The sequence below is a fragment of the Rhinoraja longicauda genome, chromosome 4 (genome assembly GCF_053455715.1).
Source record: "Rhinoraja longicauda isolate Sanriku21f chromosome 4, sRhiLon1.1, whole genome shotgun sequence".
Classification (NCBI taxonomy): Eukaryota; Metazoa; Chordata; class Chondrichthyes; order Rajiformes; family Arhynchobatidae; genus Rhinoraja; species Rhinoraja longicauda.
The window spans coordinates 57,804,834-57,831,421 of record NC_135956.1 but is presented as its reverse complement, the minus strand read 5'-3'; the positions used below and the strand labels follow the sequence as shown (position 1 = coordinate 57,831,421).

Here is a 26,588-nt window from a genome sequence, read left to right as displayed (position 1 = left end):
TATTTAGCATCTTTAACTGTTTGTCACTTTATGGAAGTGCAGATGTAAAACAGACACTGCACCTGGAAGTAAGATGATAAGAAGGGTGACCACCAGCTGAATCAAAGAGAAGAATTTTAAAGATAAAGCGGTTTGAAAACAATAGAAGGAATTATTTGTGTATGAGCCAAGCACTTAAAGACTCTGTCACCAGTAGCAGGAAGCAAAGAATGGAATGTACAAATGGCCAGAGGGTAAGAAACAATGTACGTGTAAGACTAGAGGAGAATGTAGACAGATGATAAACTCCACCATTCAGCAGTTTGCTCTCTCAGTTTTCTAATTCAAGTGCCCCACAAAGTTCAAGATTATGATTTTATTAAAATTGATGAGAATAATGTAAATAGAATTGCCCTGAGGTCTAGGCAGTTTTCATGAAAGTAAAATGTTGTTTGCTCCTTTCTGGCAGCTGCTGAGTATTCTATATACTTATTACAGTCACTAGTTATCAGATTCTTCAGTTGCTTCAGGCTTCACAAGATTATCACGCGTGCAGATTGAAAATGCAGCTACTTTCTGTAAACCGACAGTCCCTATAGTTCAAACCAGTATCTCCAACCACCCACCCCCTATGCCTTGAGGAGGTGAAACACCTTTTCTTTATCATGTGCCACCAGTCTGATTGTATAACTTGACATTGTATGGTGCTGTGCATTTTACATGACTTTGTAGGGCATTCAACATTTTAATATAATTCACACCACATGGCACCACATCCATGAAAAAAACTCTGGTGAATCTCAATTTGACCTACATAAATGCGCTGGGTACCAGTTCCACAACCCAAAAGAGGACGCAATTGAACAAATGATCTGAACATTCCAGTGCATCGGAGGTCTCAAGGGCAACCAAACAATGATGAAAACGTAAACAGACACAAAATGCTGGAGTAACAGCAGGACAAGCAGCATCTCTGAAGAGAAGGAATGGGTGACCTTTCAGGTCAAGACCCTTCTTCAGACTATGAAGAAGGGTTTCGACCTGATGTCACCCATTCCTTTTCTCCGGAGATGCTGCCTGTCCCGCTGTGTTACTCCAACTTTTTTTGTCTAGCTTCAGTTTAAACCAGTATCTGCACTTCCTTCCAACACAATCGGGTGGTTGACATGGCAGAGAACTCTTGGCCTGATTACATCCTGTGGCCTTGGTCAGATGTGGATATCAGGGCGAGGGGTAATGAAGTCAGCATTGTGGCTTAGTCACGATGATAGGGTGAAGCCCAGGTAGCTATGGAGACTGAGTGATTGAATATGTTCCAAGACGAGATAGAAATATATTTAATCCATAGGAAAGTTAAGTGTTACAAAGAACAAGCAGTCAAGTGCAGCTGAGGCCAAGAGTGCATCAACAGTGTTATTGAATGGCAGACCTGGCTTCAGGTGCTATTTGGCCTTCATCGACTCCTTTTACATGATCATAATTTGTTAAATGCAAATTGAATCTATTTGCCAAAGCTCTGTAATCTAAAGTGGGGTTTAGTCTGAAATTTAGTTTGGTACCATTATATTGTTATAATATTGTAAGTAAATATATCTAAATCTTTTAAGAGAAAATTGTTTACCCACCTTTGCTCTCATGTCACGGCTGAAGGACCCAAACATCTACTGGGCGACATAGTGGTGCAGCGGTAGAGTCACTGCTTTACAGCACCAGACCTGAGTTTCATCCTGACTACAGGTGCTGTCTGTATGGACATTTTACATTCTCCCTGTGGGTTTTCTCCGGGTGCTCCAATTTCCTCCCATACTCCACAGACGTAAAGGTTTGTAGGTTCATTTGCTTTGGTAAAATTGTAAATCATCCCTAATGTGTAGGATAGTGCCAATGTACGGGGATCACTGGTCAGCGTGGATTCAGTGAGCTGAAGGATCTGTTTCCATGCTGTATCTCTAAAGTCTAAATCTAGATGCTGCATGATCCTTCTTGTGGGACATTTTCTCTCTTCTTGATGGCAAACTGATGCATGAGTAAACCTAAAACAATTTTATTTTGTGATAATGTGCAGAGAAGAAATCATCTTTGACAATGACTATTTTGAAACACATTCCACGTTCCAAATGTAGCTCCAATTTCACAAATTATAAAAGTGAAAACCCTCTTAGGAGAATTCTGGTGTGGTGGATCAGAAAGTTAGGCCATTTTAAGCACACCAGCACTGAATAACTCAATGAATTGTTATTATATGAATCACAGGGAAAATAATGTATAAATAACATTATTAGTTTATATGGAGATAAATGCATTAATTTTAATACTTTTCTTCCACATTCCTCACTGTGGCAAAATATACAAAACTTCTCTGTAATAAGCCACAGAGCTGGATTTTCCTGCAAAAGCTAGAAGCCACATTGCAATAAATAAAGTGTTGTCAAGAGAATCTGTCTGTGAGTTAATTATGTACGAATATTTACAATCGTTTGAGTCACTCTCAAGAAACATCATTAGCTCTCTAGTGCTGCTCCCTGTACGGAGAGATCATGTTTCTTGCACTAATGCCAAGTGAAATATAGCAGATGCGTAATTCAAAAAATGTATTAACAGCTTGTCTTCATTCAAACAAAATCAGCCCCAGACAATATTCCTGAAGTTTGACAATGATGTTCATAAAATTTTCACCAGGGCCTATTTTGTATTTTCTACATCTACCTTTGTGTTCATTATTATGGCATCAAGAACCATAACAGAGAAGATAAAACATCCCACATCTGCTCTTTGTTAGACATTTAAAAGTTGTGATTTAAAATTACTTTTTAAATCAGTAAATAGTTGAAGAAACTGTCAGGATTAGTATGTTCAATCCAATTATGGGTGCGCTCACCTGTATTTACTTTAAGTGATTTTTGTAGTTCCATAAATGCAAATAGAATGCGCTGGCAACTCATCATGTGATGTCATGATATGCCAGATCAGATTGTCCAGATTCAGGTATTCACCATGACAGATGCATGGTTACCAAATACTGCCATTTAGACTTGTCTCATGTGGATTTTAGCCTTGTATATTACGGCAGATCAGTGCTCATTCCGGTTCGGCTTAAATGTAATGGGTATTCCTGCTTTACAACCCTTTCAACCAGTGAGTCCTGATGCCCAATATTCACTGGTGGAGAATAGATCTCCCCAACACTTTTTTTTAGTTTAGTTTAGAGATACTGCGTGGAAACAGACCTGTCGGCCCACCGAGCCCCTGCTTACCAGCGATCCCCATACACTAATATTATCCTACAAACACCACGGACAACTTACAATTTTACCTAAGCCAGATAACCTATAAACCCGTATGTCTTTGGAATGTGGGAGGAAACCAGAGCACATGGAGATAACCCATGCAGGTCACGGCGAGAACGTACAAACCTCATACAGACAGCACCCGTAGTCAGGATCAAGCCCAGGTCTCTGGCGCTGTAAAGCAGCAACTCTACCGCTGCACCACCATGCCGTCCTAACTTCGCTCTAATCCATCAAATAGCTAATGGAATCAAGGGATATTGGGGAAAAAGCAGGAACAGGGTACGGATTTTGGATGATCAGCCATGATCATATTGAATGGCGGTGCTGGCTCGAAGGGCCGAATGGCCTACTGCACCTATTTTCTATGTTTCTATGTTAGTTCGTGACCTCGCTGCTAAGGAAAATAGGCCTTTTCTATTCATTTCACTTTATTCTCTCAAAACCATAAACACTTCAATTAAATCTTTCCTTAATCTTCTCTGTTCCAAAGAAAACCATCTCAGACAACCAATCTTATTTTTAATAATAAGCATCTTCATCCCAAGCAACATCTCATGTTTCCTCTGTAACATTTCTGTGGCCATCAAGTTCTTCCTGTGTGACTGTGACTATTCTATACTCACTAGGTCAGTTCGAAGTGAAATCTGTGAACTGATTTTGATAAATCTTGGGGGAAAAATTTGGGAAAACGCACTGTGTTGAGTCAATGTTGAGTCAATTTTGAAGGCTAAGTTTAACAAATGTTTGTGCAGTACAACGGTAAGAAAGATCACAGGGAAAGGGAAATAGGTTCAGGCACAAATTAATCATTATTTAAGAAAATGGCAGAACTGGTTTGAGGACCTGTTCCTACATGGATACATCAATTGAAATGCATCAGCAAAATGGAGCTATTTGATAGTGGACATTTGGGCCCCGAAGTTTGGCTGCATAGTTTCAGGTGCAACTATGCGACTATAACCTTTTTATACAGAGTTTGACGGCCAGTCCACAAATTTGGTTAGTATTTTCAATCACAAATCGTAGCTGTATTGAAGACACAATTTTCGCATCATCATGTCACACCAATGCTCCTTTACAACGACGCTGGTGAAATTTGTCCACGGGTTTCTAAGTCGTGCCCTGTCCTTGGCCTCTCTCAGAACAATGGGGATCCATCGCACTGCTTCTTCAACAGCATGATATAATAGACGCCTTTCTAAGCAGGACACAGCTGTGTGCTGACATCTAACATCATGTACGTTCCCATTGGTTTATTTATTTACCTACTCTTGTCTTCTCCCTGAATTTATGATTCCCAAATGAGTTAAACCCCTAATCCTGGCCTCAGTCATTCCTAGTACCCATCCAATCTGAATTCTTCCCCTCGGTCTCAGACACACGATCATCAGCAATCTACTCCTGAGATCAGCCCTTCCCAAATAAGGCTCTGATCTAGAAAAAAAAAACATCCATCAATGCAACAGCACTGTCCTCAACCCAATGAGTACCCTTCCCCAACAACCTTCAAACCCAAAGCTCTGGACCCCGGCAAGCTGCACTGCACAGTCGTGCAGTGTGTAACGGGGAAGGGGTTTGCCCTATTCAGTAGTATCTGATACAATAGCTACCTATCATAGCCCACTCCTCCCCTTCCTTGACCATTTCTGATTCCAATGCGTTGAGATCAAAATTAAGAATAATCAAATATCCAAACAAATTATACAGTTATCCAATGCAAATGATAGATTTTAGATCAGTCCATTGAACATTAAGGTACATTGGACAAAGGGTTTATGTGCTTCTCTTTCCACGACAACACTCTGTGGCAACACGGCAGCAATATTTTGACAACCGATCAAGAAATATTAATCATAAAGCTTCCTGATTGTGACTCACTTATCTGAACCAAGTAGTTCAGTTGTCTGCTTATTAAACATAAATATTGTGCAACCTACAGCCCTCACCATACAGTACTAAAGCACTGAATAACAACAGTAACATTATTATTGAATCTTTCACCTACTCTCTTTCCTTCTGAAGTATTTTCTGTGACTCATCCAGACGAAATTGTAGAGCTATGGTTTTCATGGAGTCGTCCTCAAGAGGTTGCATTGCATCTTCAAGACGATGCTTGGATCTTTCAGAAGTGGTGGTAGAATTACACAAACTCAAAATGGCAGAAGATTCCAGACTTTGTCCTCCTCCATTCTGCTTATCTCTCAGTATATTTTCAATTATATCAATATCCTGGGAATAAACCACAAGAAATGTTTATAGTGTTTAAATAATCACAATATGAATGACATAGAGAGCATTATATTTTTAGATACCGATTTTACTGGAATATTTCCCAATGGTTAAAAGGAACTTTTCCAAAATCTGTCTCCATTTAAGAAATATCAAGAAATATCTTTAGAAATGGTAGGTGTGTCATATATTTGAAGGATATTGTCAGATGTTTGAGAAACATTACCAGCATTTCAGCCTGAGAAACATCAAGGCATTCAAAAGGCCCATTAGATTACATGTTAGTCCTTTGTCAATTAAAGTGTAAGTCAGAAAATGTTTTGAAATATATTTGACCATTGCCTGATGTTCTTTACGAGACACGGACAGAAAGTTTTTCCCAAAACAAATAAATTTTATTTCCCAAAGCGCAGTGTAGATTGTCAGCTTTAGAAATTTGCATAGGGCTCAGAAAACTGTGGTATTTCTAGGAAGGTGTCTCTTTTACACTTTGCATAGTCTCAGCCTTTGCTAGCTTGGCGCTTACATTTTAAGTCATTCAAGAATACAAATAAATACACAGTGCTACTCTAATAAATTAATTTTAAAAATCTAATTCAAGAAATAATAGAATAAGTACTTTTTTAGCTGAAGAAATTCCAATCTGTTTTTAATACATGACATGCCCTTCTGTTTAATTATGCCCGCTGTTTAACTCTTATTATATTCTTGCTTTAGAAAACATTGCACAACATTTCTAATTATATTACATGGCCCCGACTTTAAATTTGTCTTCAGATCCTTAGGCAGATGGAAACATTTTTCCAATCTGACCTTCCAATTCCATTAAGATCTTACAACTACAACAAAGGGAAAAATTGGTTTAAGCCATCATCATGTGGGGAGTATAATATTACTGTTACTACATTAAATGATTTCATTAACTACTCACAATATTACTTCAATAAAGAATGAAATCACGTTGGATCCAAAACCACAATGTAATTCAACTTAGTTAAGTTCTCAACAAATCACGCAGCTGTGACCGCAAGATCCAGACCTCAGGGTCGCACACAATAAGCAGCACTGCTGCAACCTGTACAGGGGACTGCTTTATGAGAAATAGCTGAAATAGAAAAAAGGAGTATGCTCCCACATGCACTGAAATCCAGAGATGCTAATGGAACAGATAAGCAGGAGATAAGATGTACCGTGTGGAAGGGAGCAACAGAGACTTTCCCAGGCTTCAGTCAAGTGTTCCTGACCGGACGGCACGGTAGCGCAGCGGTAGAGTTGCTGCTTTACAGCGAATGCAGCGCCTGAGACTCAGGTTCGATCCTGACTACGGGTGCTGCACTGTAAGGAGTTTGTACGTTCTCCCCGTGACCTGCGTGGGTTTTCTCCGAGATCTTCGGTTTCCTCCCACACTCCAAAGACGTACAGGTATGTAGGTTAATTGGCTGGGTAAATGTAAAAATTGTCCCTAGTGGGTGTAGGATAGTGTTAATGTACGGGGATCACTGGGCGGCACGAAAAGGCCTGTTTCCGGCTGTATATATATGATATGATATGATATGACAGGTCGTTGGTTGGGAGATCAGAGGGAAACCTTTGTTTGCTTGGCCTAGAAGAGCATGTACTTTGGCAAAGCTCTAAACGCTGACATATCCTCCTTTCTCATCTATCTCATCGTCCGCACTTGGAGTAGAGTGCATAAAGAGTTCCCAACGTAGAGTGGAGAGCTGTGGTGTCCCACCTGGTGCAAAATTGAGCAGCATTCTGTCAGATCCGCAGCAGCAGCCTGGAACAATTGTGCGGCACAGAAGCAGTGAGATCAGTGCAAGAGGTTTCTGAGCCTGGATTTCAAGTCACAAGAGACCACACATCTTAGTGCAGACTCTCTTGTTGAAGTAAAGCCTGTATCAGTATTGTTCCTGAGAGAAGTTTCTGTAAGAGTGTGGCTGGATAATATCTTTAGTGATGAGCCCTAGAACATGGAACATAGAAAAATACAGATAGACACAAAAAGCTGGAGTAACTCAGCTCGAGACTCGAAACGTCACCCATTCCTTTTCAACTGAAATGCTGCCTGTCTCGCTGAGTTACTCCAGCTTTTGGTGTCTATCTTTGGTTTAAACCAGTTCCTTCCTACATTGAAAAATACAGCATGGGAACTGGTTCTTCAGGCCACAACGTCTGAGCCGAACATAATGCCAAGATCATCTATTATCTGCCTGCATATAATCCATATCCCTCCATTCTCTGAATATATTCGTGCCTATCAAAAAGTCTCTTCAATGCCACTAAGATATCTGCCTCCACCACCACCACTCCTGGCAGTGGTAAGGCAGCACAGTAGTGCAGCAATAGAGGTGCTGCCTTGCAGAGCCAGAGACCCGGGTTTAATCCTAACTATGGATGAAGACAGCACTCTTAGTTAGGATTAAACGCGGGTCTCGGGCGCTACAGTTTGTGCTTTCTTCCTGTGACTGCATGAGTTTTTTTCCAGGTGCTCCGGTATCCTCCCATATTCCAAAGACATGCAGGTTAGAAGGTTAATTGGCTTCTGTAAATTGTTCCTAGTGTATAGGATAGAACTAGTGTACAGGTGATCGGCTGGTCAGTGTGGACTCGATGGACCTGTTTCTATGCTGTATCTCTAAACGAAAGTAAACTAAACACTCACCACCCTCCATGTAAAAAAAATCCCTACAAACTTTGCCTCTCTCACTTTAAAGCTGTGCCATCTAATATTTAATATTTCCATCCTGGGGAAAAGGTTCTGCCTGTCCACCCTATCTATACCTCTTTTAATTTATTAGCACTATCAGGTCTCAGCTCAATCTCTGGCGCTCCAGAGAAAGCAATCCAAGTCTGTCCAACCTCTCCTTGTAGCTAATACTCCCTAATCCAGGCATCATTCTGGTAATCCTCCGCTTCACCCTTTCCAAAGCCTCCACGTCCTTCCTGTATTGGGGCAACCAGAGAACTGGATGCAATATACCAAATGCAGCCTAACCAAAGTACAATAAAGCTGCATTATGACCTCCTGACTCTTATACTCAATCATCTGAACGATAAAGGCAAGCATATCATATCATATGCCTTCTTTGCCGCTCTACCTACTAGGTGCTCCCACATTCAGGGAGTTATATTCTTGAACCTCAAAATAACTCAGTACATCAATGTTGTATACAATCTTGCTATTAATTGTATATTTTCTCCTTACATTTAACCTCCCAAAGTGTAACACCTCACACTTAGCCATTTTCCCACCTATTTCTGTAGCTGATCTGTATCCCACTATATATTTTGGCAGCCTTCTTCACAGTTTGTGGCCCTGGCAATTTTTATTTTAACCTGCAAACCTACTAACCTACTAACCAACCTATCTACGATTAGATCCAAGTCATTTATATATCACAAACAGCAGAGGTTTCAGCACAGATCCTTGGGGATTTCCACTGGACACAGACTCCCAGCTTGAACAGGATTCGTCCCACTTGGCCCAATGCTACATGCTCCACCAATACCAGTATTCTATTTCCACACCAACAAGAAGGGAAAAAGGTTATCCAATCCTTCAGGATTGAGATTAATTTGCTTCCAATCCAGCTCTGTACGTTCTGAGATGACTGATGAGGTCAAAATGAGGCCTGCAGATTCTCCCGCAGATGACAGAGTAGATGGGTAATTAGTTTGTGAGGTGGCCCACTCCTTCCATCACTTTCTGAAGTCTTCTGTGTGCACCTGATGAATGGAGATTTGCAAAATATTATCCTGAAAACTCCTTCTCATTCTTTAACAGGATGAGCAAGTTTTAAATGGGAGGTTTCACACTTCACTTCCATTGACAGGGGGTCAATTGCCAGGCATACATGTCATGTGCCCAGGTCAATAGAGCTGAGTGCAATTCGAACATCAGTGATGGGAATGTTAGCCTGGGAGAGGACACTGGTATGGGTTCACATAACAGTAGATTTGGATGATTTTACAGAGTCATCATTGGCGTTATCTTTCCAGTCCGGATGCCTCCTATGGTCCAAGTTTCTGAGTATGTAGAAGGGAAGGTATTATTGCTGCCCCTTGGTCATGAGCTTTGTGTCAGTTCTGTAATCTTGATCTTCAAAATCACCTTTCCTGATGCAACTTCAAAACTTCTAACACATTGAAGCTGATGGTTATTTTCATCACCTTTATCGGGTTTTGCTGACAAGTGGCTTCCAAGATATGAAAGGTAGTTAATGCGTTCTCTTGCCATTCTGTGAACTTTTCTTGTCAGAGGGCAGTGTGGTGCAGTGGGGGCAGTATGATCGTGGATCTTTCTCTTTTGGATATTGAGTGTAATCCCACCTTCTTATACTTTAGCTGCTGCAGTCCCTACTCTTTCCACCTTGGCTACTGAGCTGGAGTGATCTTGGTTCTTCACTGCACACAACCTTAAGGTGAACAGTTCTGAAGAATAGCTTCATCCAATGGGAAGTTGGTTGGAAGCGAGGGGCAGCAGTTCAATAAGAGCAATTGAGAAACATGTTCGGGAAATAGAATTGCGAAGTAAATCTGAATAGCAAATAAAGTTAAAGGTGAAAATATTCAGTCTAGTCTACAGGGTGAGCAAGAGACCACAAAATTCAGATCAGAGATAATTGGCCTTTAAATAACAGTTATAAAAGTAAGTTGTTTATTGAGTAAAACAACTATCAGACTCTGAACAGTGATTTTGAAAACCACTCTGGAATGCAAAGAAAAAGGCTCTGCATTATTATTGACACCATGGGGTAATTTTATGCCTGAACAGCATTTCCAGCACTAACAAAAATCCACACAGAGAGTCAGGGGTCAAATTTCCCATGGTTTCAAAGGCTTTTAAAGTGTATGGAATTTTATTATTTTCCAGACTAAACTTCACTGGTTTTTTATCAGTTATAGTCTACAGATGTGGCTATTGGCAGGCTTGGGTTCTGCTCTGCTAAGTTCAGAGAGAAGTGTGGTCTTCATGTTCAGGACCAACTCTTCATTTGATTGTCATGTATCCTGCAACCTTGGACCCATGTTTCTATCAGCACGGTAAGGCTTAATTTTCAAATCGGGGTTCGGCTCCCAGCAGAGCAATTTCAATTCTAAGTGGGTGGTTCAAACCCCGAGTGGCTATAATAAGAAGAGACCTACACCTTTGCCATCTCAAAGCTGCAAATGCATCATACAAAAATACAAACGAGTTGTATTCAGCCTGCACCACCATTCAATTAGATCTCAGCTGAAATTCTGCAACCTCAAATGCACAATCCTGCCAACTTCTAAGTAACCATAAATCATGTCTGAAGAAGGGTCTCAACCCGAAATGTCACTCATTCCTTCTATCCGGAGATGCTGCGTGTTCCGCTGAGTTACTCCAGCGTTTTGTGTCTATCTTCGGTGTAAACTAGAATCTGCAATTCCTACCTACACATAAATCTACTGTTGACTGAAAAATATTTGTTGATTCCACAATGCTTTAAAGAGAGTTCCATAACATCACTCTGTGAAAGAAAAAAAATGCCTTATCTCTGTCTTACATGAGAGGTTGCTCTTTTTTAACCCCTATATCTAGAATCTCCCACATGTATCATCCTCTCCACATCCACCATGTCAAAACCCTTCAGGATCTTATATGTTTCAATTAAATCATTTCTTATTCTTCAACACTCCAGCATGTGCAAACCTAACCCTTCCAACCCTTCCTCATAGACATAGAAACATAGAAACATAGAAAATAAGTGCAGGAGTAGGCCATTCGGCCCTTCGAGCCTGCACCGCCATTCAATATGATCATGGCTGATCATCCAGCTCAGTAGCCTGTACCTGCCTTCTCTCCATACCCCCTGATCCCTTTAGCAAAAAGGGCAACATCTAACTCCCTCTTAAATATAGCCAATGAACTGGCCTCAACTACCTTCTTTTGGCAGAGAATTCCACAGACTCACCACTCTCTGTGTGAAGAAATGTTTTCTCATCTCGGTCCTAAAAGACTTCCCCCTTATCCTTAAGCTGTGACCCCTGGTCTCATAAGACAACCTGTACATTCTAGATATCAGTCCAATAAATCTTCTCTCAACCATTTTCAATTCATTTACATTCTTACTTAAATAAGGAGATCAGACTATACATGGTATTTCATATGACTCAGCAATCTGTGTAACCGAAGCATAACCTTCCAAGTTAAATGTTCAATTTGCCTTGCAATAAAACAATAACATTCTGTTAGCTTTGCTGATTGTTTACTAGACCTGTATAATAGTAATTCACAAAACATATATGAGGTCACCCGGAACACCCTGCATCTCAGAGTTTTAGAGTCTTACACCAATTGGAAATTATTTATATTGTTCGCTAAATAGACAATTTAATTTTTACCAGCATCATATTCCACTTGCCTCCTTATATCATCTTCTTATGTTACTTACTCTGCGACCTATTATTGTGGCTTCAACAAATTTAGCAACAATATCGTCAGTTCTTCCATCCAAACCATTTGTATATATTGTAAAAAGTTGAGGCCCAGCAGCGATCCCGATTCCTTACATCAGGCCAACCAGAAGAGTCCCACCTATGACCACCTGATGCTTACCATTAGCCCACCAGTTTTGTATCCACATGTCCTCCGACACCATGAACTTTAATTTTCCACAATAAAAGTTCATGTGGCACCATATTAAATGCCTTCTGGAAATCTAAGTCTAGTGCTTGATTTTTCCTTCAGCACTTTGCTAGAACGTCTTTAATAAGAACTTCGAACATTTTCTTTATGATTGATACTAAGCTATCTATAATTTCCTGCATGATGTTTCCTTCTCTTTTGATAAAAAGGAATCACATTCATCATAGTGAATTACATTCACTATATTGTAATCTATTGGAATTTATCCCAAACCTAAGAAATTTTGAAAAATTAAATCCAATGTATCAACTATTACATTAACCATTTCCTTTAACATTTGAGCAGAAAAAACACAGCTTAATAAATCAGATGTCTTTATGGGGATGGAGATACATTATGTGTTGTTAGTAAATTGAAGAGAAAATTTACTGCTAATTCACAAGTATCTGATGATCATAATCCTTTAGCAGGACAACCCACAAGTCAAAACAATCCTTCATGCCCGATGTGCGGACATAGAGCTGCGTTGGGCTACTGAAACTCAGTGACAAAATTAACCAAGTGTAAAAGCACGGCATTAAAACATTACCTGTGCAGATTTCACATGTAGATTACAGACTTCAGCTGGTCTTCAAGTATTACTTTGAGCTGGTTGTTGTCAATGACTGCACTTTTCTCCAATTACTTTTCATATAAACAGGTGATAATTGGCTGTAACGTCGTTTAGCGAGTATATAGTGAATTGTTCTGCTATTGTATCAATGAGAAGACCTTGTATAAAGTTGGTGATTTCATGCTAAGACAAGAGCAAACCGTAAAAAAATTGTGAATATAGAAAGATAGAGGGTGGTTAGAAAAGAGAAATAAGAGATATTAGCATGAAATAGAGCTGTTAAGCAGGAGGAAACGTCCAATGGAACATTTAAATAAAGTATATGAACTATTATTATGAACTGAACATGAACAAAATTGTGATCAACGGTTGATGCCCATGTGATGCACTATTGTTGGGGGTTTTTGGAATGAAAACTAAGAATGTGGATCAGGAACTTACAGGGGAGGGGCAGTGTCATTACAGTATGTATAACTCACCAATGCAGATACCCTGAACTTAGGCTCCACTGAGAATTTGCACAGGTATTTGGTATATATTGAAAGACCAAGCAATCACAAAACGCATCCAGATTAGATCTTAGCAAGATTCAGGGAGAGTACAAGAATGCGGCACGATTGCAATGCCACACTTAGCTCGACAGAGAGCTCAGCCTCACAACACAGTCATAGAATTACCGGCATACAGTAAGTCACACAACAGATATTCCTGCTCAGCTATACATCTAAGCTGGAATACCAACCCTTCTAACGAAGAGGCCAATAAATCCTGGTTCAGGTGTACCTACTGCCTCAGTCCTTGAAGATCTGCCCCAGAAGATCTGCATTTGTGTTTCTCAGAACAATCTTGGAAAATCAGGTAACTTACTGATGCCTGGGAATCATCCCATCACCAAACAGCTCTCATTTTCTCAAACTGTTCGTAAATGCAAGGGTGCAGTCATGCAATCATGAGAGTGGGAAATATTGATCAAGATTATCACCAAAATACTTCCAAATTAAAAAAAATCAGCAGACTACAGCATCCCATTTTCAATGTAATGCAATGTAACTGGAGAAAGTAACATGGCATTTGTAATTTAATGTTAATAAATTTCCTATTAAAAAAGTTCCACCAAGTGTAAAATTATAAAAATATCCACAGCACCATAACATTGCTTGTACCAGTGCTGTTAAACAAAAATTCTGTTGCTTGTGTTGTGATGCAGCACATAGTAACATATTAAGGACAATACCACAGGCATTCATTCTTCCTTGGATAGGTAACAGAAAACAAGCCATGGTTCGTGCACTGATTGCTATTGAGTGGTTCCAATTGGAATTCACACTTGAAGTCAGAACAGAACATGAATGGATCCAACTATAATAGCCCCTCATGTTCAAACGTAGATAATATTTGTGCCATTTTGGAGATGAGCGAGTACTCATTGAACCATAACATAGAACAGAGTGCAACTTAAATTGCTGGATGCAGCGCATTGCTAATTTTGTTCATGGTCATATGGTTCAGGGAGTCATCCACAGAAAACAAATAAAACAAATTGAACTACCCGTTAAAATGCCAAAAGCATTCATATAAATAGAGGACAAAAAAGACCCTGCATAGACATCACCCAGATTTGATCAAATACAACTCTTCCAAAAAAAAATTATTATATTATGCCCCAACGTTCCCAGCCACAACCATAAACTTACACAGCATTCATGAAGTGTTAGGCAAATTTCATAACTACTCTCCTTGAAAGAACCTTAGCAAATACCTCTGAACATCCTCACTGCAGGTGACCATAGCGTTACGGGGGAGGAGGCTGTCATAAGGAATAGGAGAATTAGGCCATTTGGCCCATCAAGTCTACTCTGCTATTTAATCATGGCTAATCTATCTCACCCTCCAGCCCCATTCTCCTGCCTTCTTCTCAAAACCTCTGACACCCGTACTAATCAAGAATCTATCTATCTCAGCCTTAAAAATATCCACTGACTTGGCCTCTACAGCCTTCTGTGGCACAGAATTCCACGGATTCACCACCCTCTGACCAAACAAATTTCTCCTCATCTCCTTCCTAAAAGAACATCCTTTAATTCTGAAGCTATGACCTCTAGTTTTAGACTCTCCCACTAATGGAAACATCCTCTCCACATCCACTCTATCCAAGCCTTTCACTATTCTGAATGTTTCGATGAGGTCCCCTCCTCATTCTTCTAAACTCCAGCGAGTACAGGCCCAGTGCCGACAAACGCTCATCATAGGTTAACCTACTCATTCCTGGGATCATTCTTATAAACCTCCTCTGGACCCTCTCAAGAGCCAGCACAACCTTCCTTAGATATGGTGCCCAAAATTGCTCAGTATATCTACTAAGTCCATTCATTTTTCATTATTCACTCTTCAATTTTCTCAAAATAAATCACTTAAATTGGTCATTTAACTTGCTCTTTGTAAATTTACATTAACCATCCCAGATTGACCCAATCTGTGCATCGCATAGTGCAAATCGCCTCTACATTGGGGAATTTGAAATACAGATTAGGTGATGCTATGGAGAACACCTCATCTGAGTTACAAGGGTGATCACTGGGTTCCTCTCACCTGTTACTTGAACTGTCCATTCCTCTCCACTCTGATCTCTCTGCTATTGGTGTGTGACACTGTTCAAACAATGTCCAACCTAAGCTTAAGAAACAGCTCCTCATTTTCCCTCTAAGCGCATTGCAGTACTCGCAATCATAATTGAACTCAACAATTTGAGCAACTAATCTTTCCTTTTTTGTCAGAACTGTCCTGTTCTGATGCACGTTTATCCACTTTATCAGTAATTTAGTTCTTCTCTTGCATGGTGAGTCGGGTATTTCCAGCGTTCTATTTTATTTCAGACTTCCAGCTGTGTTCTCTATCACACGGAATATGTTCTTTTATTCCTTCTCTCTCAGACTGCTAGTACCAAAATAAATTACTTTACCTGGACAATTTTGGTCTCCACCTTATCACAGACATTCCCTCTCTAAATCTAATCTGTACAATTTAAATCCCACTTGTTTTCTCTCCGTTCCAGTTCTGATGATGCGTCACTGACCTAAAGCCTTTGACAAGGTTCCACATAGGAGATTAGTGGGCAAATTTAGAGCACATGGTATTGGAGGTAGGGTACTGACATGGATAGAAAGTTGACAGACAGTGGGGATAAATGGGTCCCTTTCAGAATGGCAGGCAGTGACTAGTGGGGTACCGCAAGGCTCGGTGCTGGGACCGCAGCTATTTACAATATACATTAATGACTTGGATGAAGGGATTAAAAGTACCATTAGCAAATTTGCAGATGATACAAAGCTGGGTGGTAGTGTGAACTGTGAGGAAGATGCTATGAGGTTGCAGGGTGACTTGGACAGGTTGTGTGAGTGGGCGGATGCATGGCAGATGCAGTTTAATGTGGATAAGTGTGAGGTTATCCACTTTGGTGGTAAGAATAGGAAGGCAGAGTATTATCTGAATGGTGTCAAGTTAGGGAAAGGGGACGTACAACGAGATCTGGGTATCCTAGTGCATCAGTCACTGAAAGGAAGCATGCAGGTACAGCAAGCAGTGAAGAAAGCCAATGGAATGTTGGCCTTCATAACAAGAGGAATTGAGTATAGGAGCAAAGAGGTCCTTCTGCAGTTGTACAGGGTCCTAGTGAGACCACACCTGGAATACTGTGTGCAGTTTTGGTCTCCAAATTTGAGGAAGGATATTGTTGCTATTGGGGGCGTGCAGCGTAGGTTTACTAGGTTAATTCCCGGAATGGCCGGACTGTCATATGTTGAAAGACTGGAGCGACTAGGCTTGTATACACTGGAATTTAGAAGGATGAGAGGGGATCTTATCGAAACGTATAAGATTATTAAAGGGTTGGACACGTTAGAGGCAGCAAACATGTTCCCAATGTTGGGGGAGTCCAGAACAAGGGGCCACAGTTTAAGAATAAGGGGTAGGCCATTTAGAACGGAGATGAGGAAAAACTTTTTCAGTCAGAGAGTTGTGAATCTGTGGAATTCTCTGCCTCAGAAGGCAGTGGAGGCCAATTCTCTGAATGCATTCAAGTGAGAGCTAGATAGAGCTATTAAGGATAGTGGAGTCAAGAGGTATGGGGAGAAGGCAGGAACGGGGTACTGATTGACAATGATCAGCCATGATCACATGGCTCGAAGGGCCAAATGGCCTACTCCTGCACCTATTGTCTATTGATTCTGTTTATAGGGCCTGTCCCACTTAGGCGATTTTAAGGCGACTGCCGGTGACTAGGCTGTCGCCGAACGTTCACCGGGGTGTCACGGGCGTGACCGTGGGGAGTCTCCAATGAATCGTAGCAGATCTCAGCGCATCACGGAAAAACTTTCATGCTAGAAATTTTTCGGCAACAGCTGGCTTGTCATCAGGTATTGTAGTTTATTGCGGGCGCTGTCGCATGCTGTCTCCAGGTTTGCTAGGTTGTCGCCGGTAGTGAGGACAGATGAATTTCATTGTCGACTACCAATGTCAACCGGAGACAGGTACCGGGATCAGGAGAAGACAAGGTCCGACAGGAATTGTCAAAACCCGTTTTGACAGCTGACAGAAGTGTAGCTGCAACAGCCAGCTGTGGAGACCGCGATGCTGTCAAAGGTGGGTGGACACTTGAACAAACCGACAGCAAGGTCCGGCCAGTGAAATGTTTAGGCATATTTTGTAATCGTTTGAAGTGTCCGTTTTAAAAAAAAGATTTTGGCATGTAGTTATCCATCTTTCATAGGAATATAGTTTGTTGTAATAAAGTTGATTTTGGTGATGTTTAAAACAATTAGAGCCTGAATTTATTGTGCTTCTAAGTACTTTATCATGGCATCTCATTCAAAGATTCTAGTCTTTCATTTTGACCAATGAAATAAAACGCTGGCACAGGCACTGCACTATGAGAACTCTTTTCATTCATTTATTTTGATCAATGAAGCAAACACATACACAAGCAATTCACTACGTTTAAAGGCAAACGCTCACACAAAGACAGACTCTACTAACACAAAGACAAACGGAGTTACTGCAATGCTGTTAAAGGGGGTATGAATACCTGACCATAAGGACAGCAAGGCCCAGCCAGACCATTACCAATGTCCAGGGATCTCTTGTTTCCCCTCTCCCCTGACTCTCAGTCTGAAGAAAGGGTCTCGACCCCAAACGTCACTCATTCCTTCTCTCCCGAGATGCTGCCTGTCCCACTGAGTTACTCCAGCTTTTTAGTGTCTATTTTCTTCGACCTGACTGCAGCAGGTTACAAGGAATCGGATCTCCCAACAGTGGGAGGAAGAGTGGCCGTGGGGTTTTCAGCGGGACTGGACAAGTAAAAGATGTTGATGCCGGGGAGGGTGATACAAAGACAGTGGGGACAACAGTATTGGCAGTCAGTCCCGCTGTCTTTCGGAAAAGTCCTGGACGTCACGTTAAAACCAGTATTCCAAGTCTCCCATGGGAACGCATTGTTTCTGCTGGAGGTTCACTGAAAAACCCTTGTCGCAGATGCATTTAGAAGCACGTAATATTAAATTAAGAAAAGGCATTTGAAGATACCAGAAGATAGTTTTGTTTAACCAATTTATTTACCGTCAGGACATTTGACAGGTAGATTGGAGGCGACAGTTTGACGGTCAGGTAAGCGTGGGAATTTTGCGATGTTTCCGAAGACATTGTAATCTCTTAGCCAGGCGCTAGTTTCACAAAAAAAGTAACTTGTATCGACCTGACTCGGCTTTGTTGTGGTCATTGTCGTACGGTAAAATAAAATTTCGGCCATCTGCTACGACTTTGACAGTCGCCTTAAAAATCGCGTAACTGGGACAGGCCCTTATCTCTCCACAGATACCATTCCTCCTGCTGTGTTCCCAGCACTTTTTGTTCCATGTAACCGCATACCTTCGTTAGCATACCTCAGATCGACCTAAGTGTTCAAATGTTATGTGGATTAATAGGGTTGAAATTCTACAGCTGTTTTACATGTCACCCACTGTGGTTCTGATGGGAACTGTTGGATCTCCTGTGGATTTTCTCATTTTTATTCACAATCCTGGCTTTCGAGAGCTGTATGATGCAAAGTGTAACCTATTTAAATTTCAATCTATATTATAGAATAATCTCTTTGAAATGGCAGAATAGTAACCACAGGTTTATGAAGATAAAATAAACATTTTTATTGCAACTCAGTGGAATCAGGAAGGATTTTTAAATATATATTTAGCTAAAAATTAAAATAAAATGAAGCATTGATGAAGTACTTAAAAAGTCAACTTATTTGCAAGTCATTTTAAAACATAAAAGCAATTTTGTATTTTGGAAGTGTTGATTCTTATTTCATGTCAAAGTCTCACTCACCAGGAAATTGGACCAAGCATTTCCTATCCCAATTCATCCTGACACCCCATTGTCATTTCCCTCTCATATTTCTTGCATGACATCTCTAATCTGTGTGGTGCCTATTGGATCAAGAGATCAGCATTCACAAACTTTATTATTAACTCACAATTCACTGAGGAGCATATCGCACTGCAAGTAGAGAACTATGTATGATTTTAATTCCCCATAGGGTATCGTTTTTATACATTGAACAAAAACATCCCCTATTTTATTTATATAGAACTCAATGCCAGCATTTCTCAACACAGGTCAGGCTAATAATTGCAGTTCACAGTTATTCGTTATGTGATCCCATTGCTGTTACTGATCGCTGAGAGTTATGAATCACCCATGGTCACTGTGGAAGATCATGCATGGGGGAGGAGGGGGGAGTGAACTCCATAGGAAGCTGAGGCACCATTACATTCCACCATTTGCAACCTCCAGCCATGACTGCCTTGGCTCATCTCCATGACAGTCTAAGGCCTTCCCGAGGGTCAAATAATTTACTGCATCTGCCTAACAAATAGCTGTGAGGGTGAAATATGCGAGTCAGTTTTAGCATTCCTTAAAGGGACATAAACAAGATAATTCTTTCTATAATCAAGCATATCCCAATTTCATGATTTTGTTTTGGTGAACTGCAGATTTCCCATTCCCTCAAGAGAAAAGAAATCCAAATTCCAGGCACAAAACCTCTAAAGCTTTTTGGAAAAGGATGCAAAATTTGAATTGCCAAAAGCTTTAATTCCCGGTGTGGCGGGACTGACATATGCTGAAAGAATGGATCGACTGGGCTTATATTCACTGGAATTTAGAAGGATGAGAGGGAATCTGAAGGAAACAAAAAAAATCTTCAGGGATTGGACAGGCTCAATGCAGGAAAAATGTTCCCAATTTTGGGGGAGTGCAGAACCAGGGGTCACAGTTTAAGAATAAGGGGCTAGGCCATTTCGCACTGAGATGAGGAAAAACGTTTTCAGGCAGAGAGTTGTGAATCTGTGGAATTCTCTGCCACAGAAGGCAGTGGAGGCCAATTCTCTGGATGTATTCTAGAGAGAGTTAGATATAGCTCTAAGGGCTAACGGAATCAAGGGTTTTGGGGAAAAAGCAGGAACAGGGTACTGATTCTGGATGATCAGCCATGATCATATTAAATGGTGGTGCTGGCTTGAAAGGCCGAATGGCCTACTCCTGCACCTATTTTCTATGGGGGGTTTTTCTGTTTCTATGGTGATGGAATAATAGAGCATATTTGGTGCTACCAGTTCAGGATGTTTTTCTAGACAAGGCAACATAACACAAAGATAATTTAGAATATTCAACACAGAAACAGGCCATTCAGCCCAACTGCTCCATGCCACAGTTTGTTTCACTCAAGCCACCTCTGTCCTTTTTTATCTACCTCTATCAGATCAACTCTCCTCTCCTCCTCCTCATAAGCTCCCCTGAAATGCATCTTCATTATTCACTTCAACCGCATTGTTCATTATATTTCGAGGGAGCTCTCTAGATCTATCACTTTAATTCAGATAAAAGGTCTTCATATGAAACATTAACTATTTCTCTTTCCACAGATTTCAAACATTTGGACATTTTTTTGTTATTTTCTACCACAATGTAATGGAAGGTGAAAATCCCTTTTATGGGATTTGTAGAGTGGTTCTAGTGCTTTAATAGTTATCGCTACTCCCATTGTATACTTATAGCAGTATCGGGAAAGGGGAAAGAAAAATGCAATATGATCCCTATACATGAGCAATTTCAACACATACAAGAGACATTATTGTTTATGTACTTCCTATAATATCCACAAAGCCCTCCTGACATCAGTCTGAAGAAGGGTCTCGACCCGAAACGTCACCCATTCCTTCTCTCCTGAGATGCTGCCTGACCTGCTGAGTTACTCCAGCATTTTGTGAAATAAATACCTTCGATTTGTACCAGCATCTGCAGTTATTTTCTTACAAAGCTTGCAGTCAGGTGCATTGCAGTTGTGCAGAGGGCAGAAGCTGGTCACCCAAGACCAATCTTGTCCTCTAATATCTGACAGTACTCTCCTCGGCAGATATGACTTGAGAGTGAGGTTGTACTATTTGCATGCAGCAGAGAACAAACTCAGTCATTGAACTGAAGTTATTGTAGAAAACAGTTTTGCATGAATCATAAGTACAGTCAATGTTAAAGAAAAACAACTCGTTGTGGTGAAAGGTAACCACCATGGAAACACATTGCAAGCTGCTTCATTAATAGAGGTCAGAGTGAACTGCTCAACTCAAAACCACTGCAGTTTAAACTGCTGACGCAGTAAAGCCAACTGTTCAGAAATTTCCAACATTCTTTTTCCTGGAATAGCAAATAAAGTATAGCAAGTGGACCTGTTGGGGCCAAACCTCTCATGCATTGGTGCAGCACCCTCTCCTTTCCCCCTCCCCCCCCCTCCCCTCCCTCCTCTGCTCCTGCTCCTCCCCTCCCCTCCCCCCTCCCTCCACCCCCCTCCCTCCCCCTCCCCCTCCACCCCCCATTGGCTTCACTCCCCCCACCCCCTCCTTTCCCCCATCCCTCCCCTCCTCCACCCCCTCCCTCCCCCACCCTCTCCCCCTACCTTCTCCCCCCTTCCTTTCTCCCCTCCTCCCTCCTCCCCCCTCCCATCTCCTCCCTCCTCCCCCCACAGCCCTCCCTCTCCTCCTCCCTCTCCCCTCCTCCCTCCCCTCCTCGCCCTCCCCCCCTCCCCCTCCCTCCCCCCCCTCTCTCCACCCTCCACCCTCCCTCCATCCTCCTCAACCCCCCTTATCCTCCTCCCCCCCTCCCTCCCCAGGAGATAGATTTAAAATTTAAAATGTGAATAACTAAAAATATAACACCGATTTCAATGAAACCTCTTCCATTAGCACCAAAGGGACGATGGTGAGTAAGGTGGGCCTAAAATTGTCATGCTATCGTGTACCGTTTTGGCTGTAGTTCAGGAACAAACAAACAAACAAGCGAGGGTTTTAGTTTAGATATCTCCAGATGCCCGTGTCTGGTGGCTTCTTACAGAAAAATCCTACAAGCAAGTACGATGAGGGTGGCACGGTGGTGCAACAGCAGAGTTGCTGCCTTACAGCGCCAGAGACCCGGGTTCTATCTTGACTACAGATGTTGTCTGTACGGAGTTTGTACCTTCTCCTGTGGCTGCGTGGATTCTCCCGAGTGCTCCGGTTTTCTCCCACACTCCAAAGACATATAGGTTTGCAGGTTAATTTGGCTTCAGTAAAAACTGTAAATTGTCCCTAGTCGGTGGGATGGTGCTGGTGTATGCGGGTCGCGTGGGCTCGGTGGGCCGAAGGACCTGTTTCCATGCTGTATCTCTAAACTAAACTAATCTAAACTAAACAAAAGAGTGAAGGTAGAAACGCCACAGAAATTTAACAACTTCCAACTTTCTGCCATTTGACTTCACACTGTATTGTTCCTAGAAGATCCTAGAAAGATTAAAATCAAAGCAGATCTCACCTAAATTTTCCAATCCCCTAAACCTTGCACTTCGAAAGGCAAAGATTAATGAGGGATAGTCAACATGGTTTTGCGCGTAAGAAACTGTATCTCACAAATTGGATAGAGATTTTGAAGAGGAGGCCAGGAAGATTGATGTGGGAGGCGAGGTTGGCTACATGGATTTTAGCAAGGCCTGTGACAAGGTACCACATGGAATGTTAAATCATATAGGGTCCAGGGCGTAGTAGTTAATTAGATATAAAATTGGCTTAAAGACAATGGCTGAGGATTGCTTTTCAGACTGGAATGAGTGGTGTGCCATGGGGATCAGTGCTGGGACTGCTGCTGTTCACGGTTAATATTGGCGGTTTAGGAGTGAATGTAGATGGCATAAACTACACTAAAATTGACGGTACAGTGAAGAGTGAAAAAGGCTCTCGAAGATTACAGATAAACTGGGCCAATTGGCAGTAGAATGGCAGATGGAGTTTAATTCAGATAAATGCGAGGTGTTGAATTTTTTAAGACATAGCAGGGTACGAATTAAATGGTAGGATACTGGGAAGTTTCGTGGAGCAGAAAAATCGGGATGGGGGTGGGATATCACACTATGAAATTCATAGCACAGAGATATCTGTAAGTGGTGAAGAATGAGGTTTGGCTTGCCTTCATCAATCAGTGTATTGTGTACAATTTATGTCTCAGCTAAACAAGATGTTGGTAAGGCCACATTTGGAGTACGCTCTTGAATAGTACGGGTGTCAGGGGTTATGGGGAGAAGGCAGGAGAATGGGGTTAGGAGGGAGAGATAGATCAGCCATGATTGAATGGCGTAGACGATGGGCTGAATGGCCTAATTCTGCTCCTATCCCTTATTACCTTATTTATGGTTCTATGTTCTATGTTCCAGTTGTGCATCCTCCTAAGTTGGAAGTATATCATCCGTTGCTGTACCTAAATTCTGAAACTCCTTGCCCACCACCATTTTAGGGGTACCTTCATCTGAAGTACTTCACCTTTTAAGAAACAAGCTATCTACCACCTACTCAAACAAAATCACAGATGGTCAATAAATGCTGGCTTCACCAGTGACTTCCCAACATTCCTAAGACACTCTATATGTATATCAGGAGCAAGAAGGTTATCATAGAATGAATGGGTCCCTAAAGGGGTAATCTAGGTATGGAGCTATGCGATTTAAGTGCGATCCTAAATGAATATTTCTCATTCGTATTTACCACAGATAAGGACATAGAAGATAATGAGCTCAGGGAAAAGTACATGGCATAATGTAGAAACAGGGAACTGCAGATGCTAGTTTACAAAAATAAAGACAAAGTGCTGGAGTAAGTCTGGTCAAGCAGCTTCTCTGGAGAACATGGATAGGCAACATTTCAGGTTGGGACCGGGGAAGAAAGTTGGAAAAGAGGAGGGGCAGGACAAAGCCTGACAAGTGATAGTGAATACAGGTGAGGATGGTTTTTGATAGGCAGATGGTTGGACAATGGGCAGGGATGAATAGACAAAAAGGGTGAGATAAGGATAGAAGAGTTGCAAATTGTGAAGCCAGAAGAAGGAATGTAAGTGGAAGGGGAGGGGGGAGGGGGGAGGGGAGAAATGGGTGCAAGTCCAAGTATAGCATAGCAAAGAGCCCACCACCACCACAATGAGTCTGAAGAAGGGTCCTGACAAAAATGTCACCTATCCATGTTCTCCAGAGATACTGCCTGACCAGCTGAGTTACACCAGCACTTTGTGCCTTTTAAAATATATGGCATGCTTGCCTTTAAAGGTTGGGCATTGGAATATAAAAGTTTAAGGTTATATTGCAACTTTACAAAATACTGGTTATGCAGTACTTGGAATACTGTATGCAATTCTGGTCGTTGCACAACAGGAAGGATGTGCCTCTGCTGGAGACAGTGCAAATGAGATATAAAATGATATTGTCTGGGGTGGGACGACTTTAGTAAAGGGGACTGATGGATTGCCTGAATTCGTTTTTTCCATGCAGGGAAGAAGGCTGATAATGCATGATCTGATAGAGATATATAAAATTATGAAGCATTGACAGGGTAGATAGTCAGAATCTTTTCCCCATGTCTAAAACAAAATAGCATGTTTTAGGTGAGAAGGAGCCTGAAGGGGATTTGTGGAGATTTTTTTTTAACACACACACACAGAATGGTTGATATCTAAAACTTGCTCCAGAGAAAGTGGTGGAGTCGTCCAATCACCATATTTAAGAGATACTTAGACTTGCATTGGATTAAGTATGATCCAGAAGGATGTGGACATAATTCAGGTAGATGGGACTAGTATAGATGGTCAAAAAGGCCAGCATGGACATGATGAGCCAAAGGACCCATCTCTGTACTGTACAACACTATGACTCTCTGGATTTAAAAAAAAACAAAATGTATTTTTTTAGCTGTTGTATTTTCCACAAGATCTGAGGACGTTTTTATTAATTACCTTCTCAAACAACTCAATTAAAGTAGTGAGGCAGGATTTCCCTCCCACAGCCATGCCTTTTCAGAAGGTCTACCATTACCCTAGTATATGTATAAGACTATTAGTTAATCACTATTAGTTCCTCCTATATAATTGCCTGCTTATGTTTGGGAAAAGGTATCCTTGCAAACTATTGACAAATGTGTATCATAACCTGTGTCATTGGTTACATTATTGAAAGTTAGCTTCGGTTGTGATTGACAGAGCTACACAGATCCTGGGTTCAATTTCGGATCTATGGTAAGGAAGCAGATACAAACCTACTATAATTCTTTCGACTAAAAAGTATGAAATCAGTCACAGTTATGGGCCTTAATTCCTTTTTCGAGACATTTGATGGTAAAGACATCTTGGTTGTAATTCAAATACTTTGTCATTGCCCATGGCCTGAAGTAATCCGTGCATGTGGATACAAATGCCAGAAAAATAAAAGAGAGGAGGGAGATTGGGAACCTGTGATGATGGGTAGCTCAAGGCATATGCAGAATTAATTATTGTAATTTGTATACATCATTTTGTTGCTGCTGTATTACTGAGTAGAGGCATTGCCTTCCTTACCTTCTTCGGCGAACCAGTGAATTTGTTTGGGCTTGGTGGATTTTTATTATTTTTGACATCTTTGACAGGTTCCTGTTCCAGCGTATTGAGCTCATATTCCTCCAGTTTGACTAAAGCCTCTGACTGTGTTTCTGTTGCCTTTGTTTCCTTTCTCAGTTGCTCATTTTCATTTAACAGTTCTTGCTTTTCTCTTTTCATAGCAGCTAACTCCTTCATGACCGACTCCAGTTTCTGCCGCATCTGTCGTACTTCTTCACGGGCCTTGTTTCTTTCTGCCCTCACTTTACTCCATTTCTCTCGCCAGTTGGCAGTGCAGTCTGACCACCAGCGCATGGTTTTTTCCATCTGAGCAGCTCTGGCCCGGACCTCTTCCAACTCCCGATGATACAGTCCTTCAATACTGTCCCAGTCACTACATATATCGGCATGCTTGATCACTTGCTGTGGTAAAGGAGATGGGGATGAGATTTGGAAACTGTGAACTGATGAATCAGTGGTCAGCATCCTTTCAGATTGGTTGCTTTGTCCAATCTGGCCATACAGTTGTCCAGATGAAGACTGTTGAACTTTTGGGGTCTGTGACCCTTCACCTCCTTTGGCATTGGAGTTTGAGCTCATTATTTCTCTCTTAAAAGTTCCTTCCTTCAGCTCTTCTTCCACTTGCTAAAGCCTCTCATCTTCAATTTCCTACAGAAAGAACAAAAAAGTATAAATTATAATGTAAAATCTTGCAGAACAAATGGCCTCTAAACTTATTTTAAATTAATATTCTATGATTTCTTATGATCATTATACAATACAAACTATGGTATTGATCAAGCTCAGTAAAGTAGAACAGCATAGCATGGGTGACCATTCACCCCATCAGTCCCCACCTCAACCAACAAGAACCTTCTGCAGACTGCGTATTTTATGA

The 26,588-nt window shown here is 41.3% G+C and overlaps 1 protein-coding gene across 1 annotated transcript in view; it reads right to left on the bottom strand.

Moving 5' to 3' along the window:
* LOC144593165 (coiled-coil domain-containing protein 102A-like) overlaps positions 1–26,290 on the bottom strand; it is a 349,183-nt gene extending 322,893 nt beyond the window's left edge. The window contains exons 1-2 of the mRNA XM_078398649.1: positions 25,673–26,290; positions 5,275–5,498 (exon numbers count right to left, since the gene is read on the bottom strand). Of these exons, the coding sequence (XP_078254775.1) occupies positions 5,275–5,498; positions 25,673–26,290 (842 nt within the window). The remainder of the gene's footprint in view (positions 1–5,274; positions 5,499–25,672) is intronic.
* Positions 26,291–26,588: the final 298 nt, after the last annotated feature.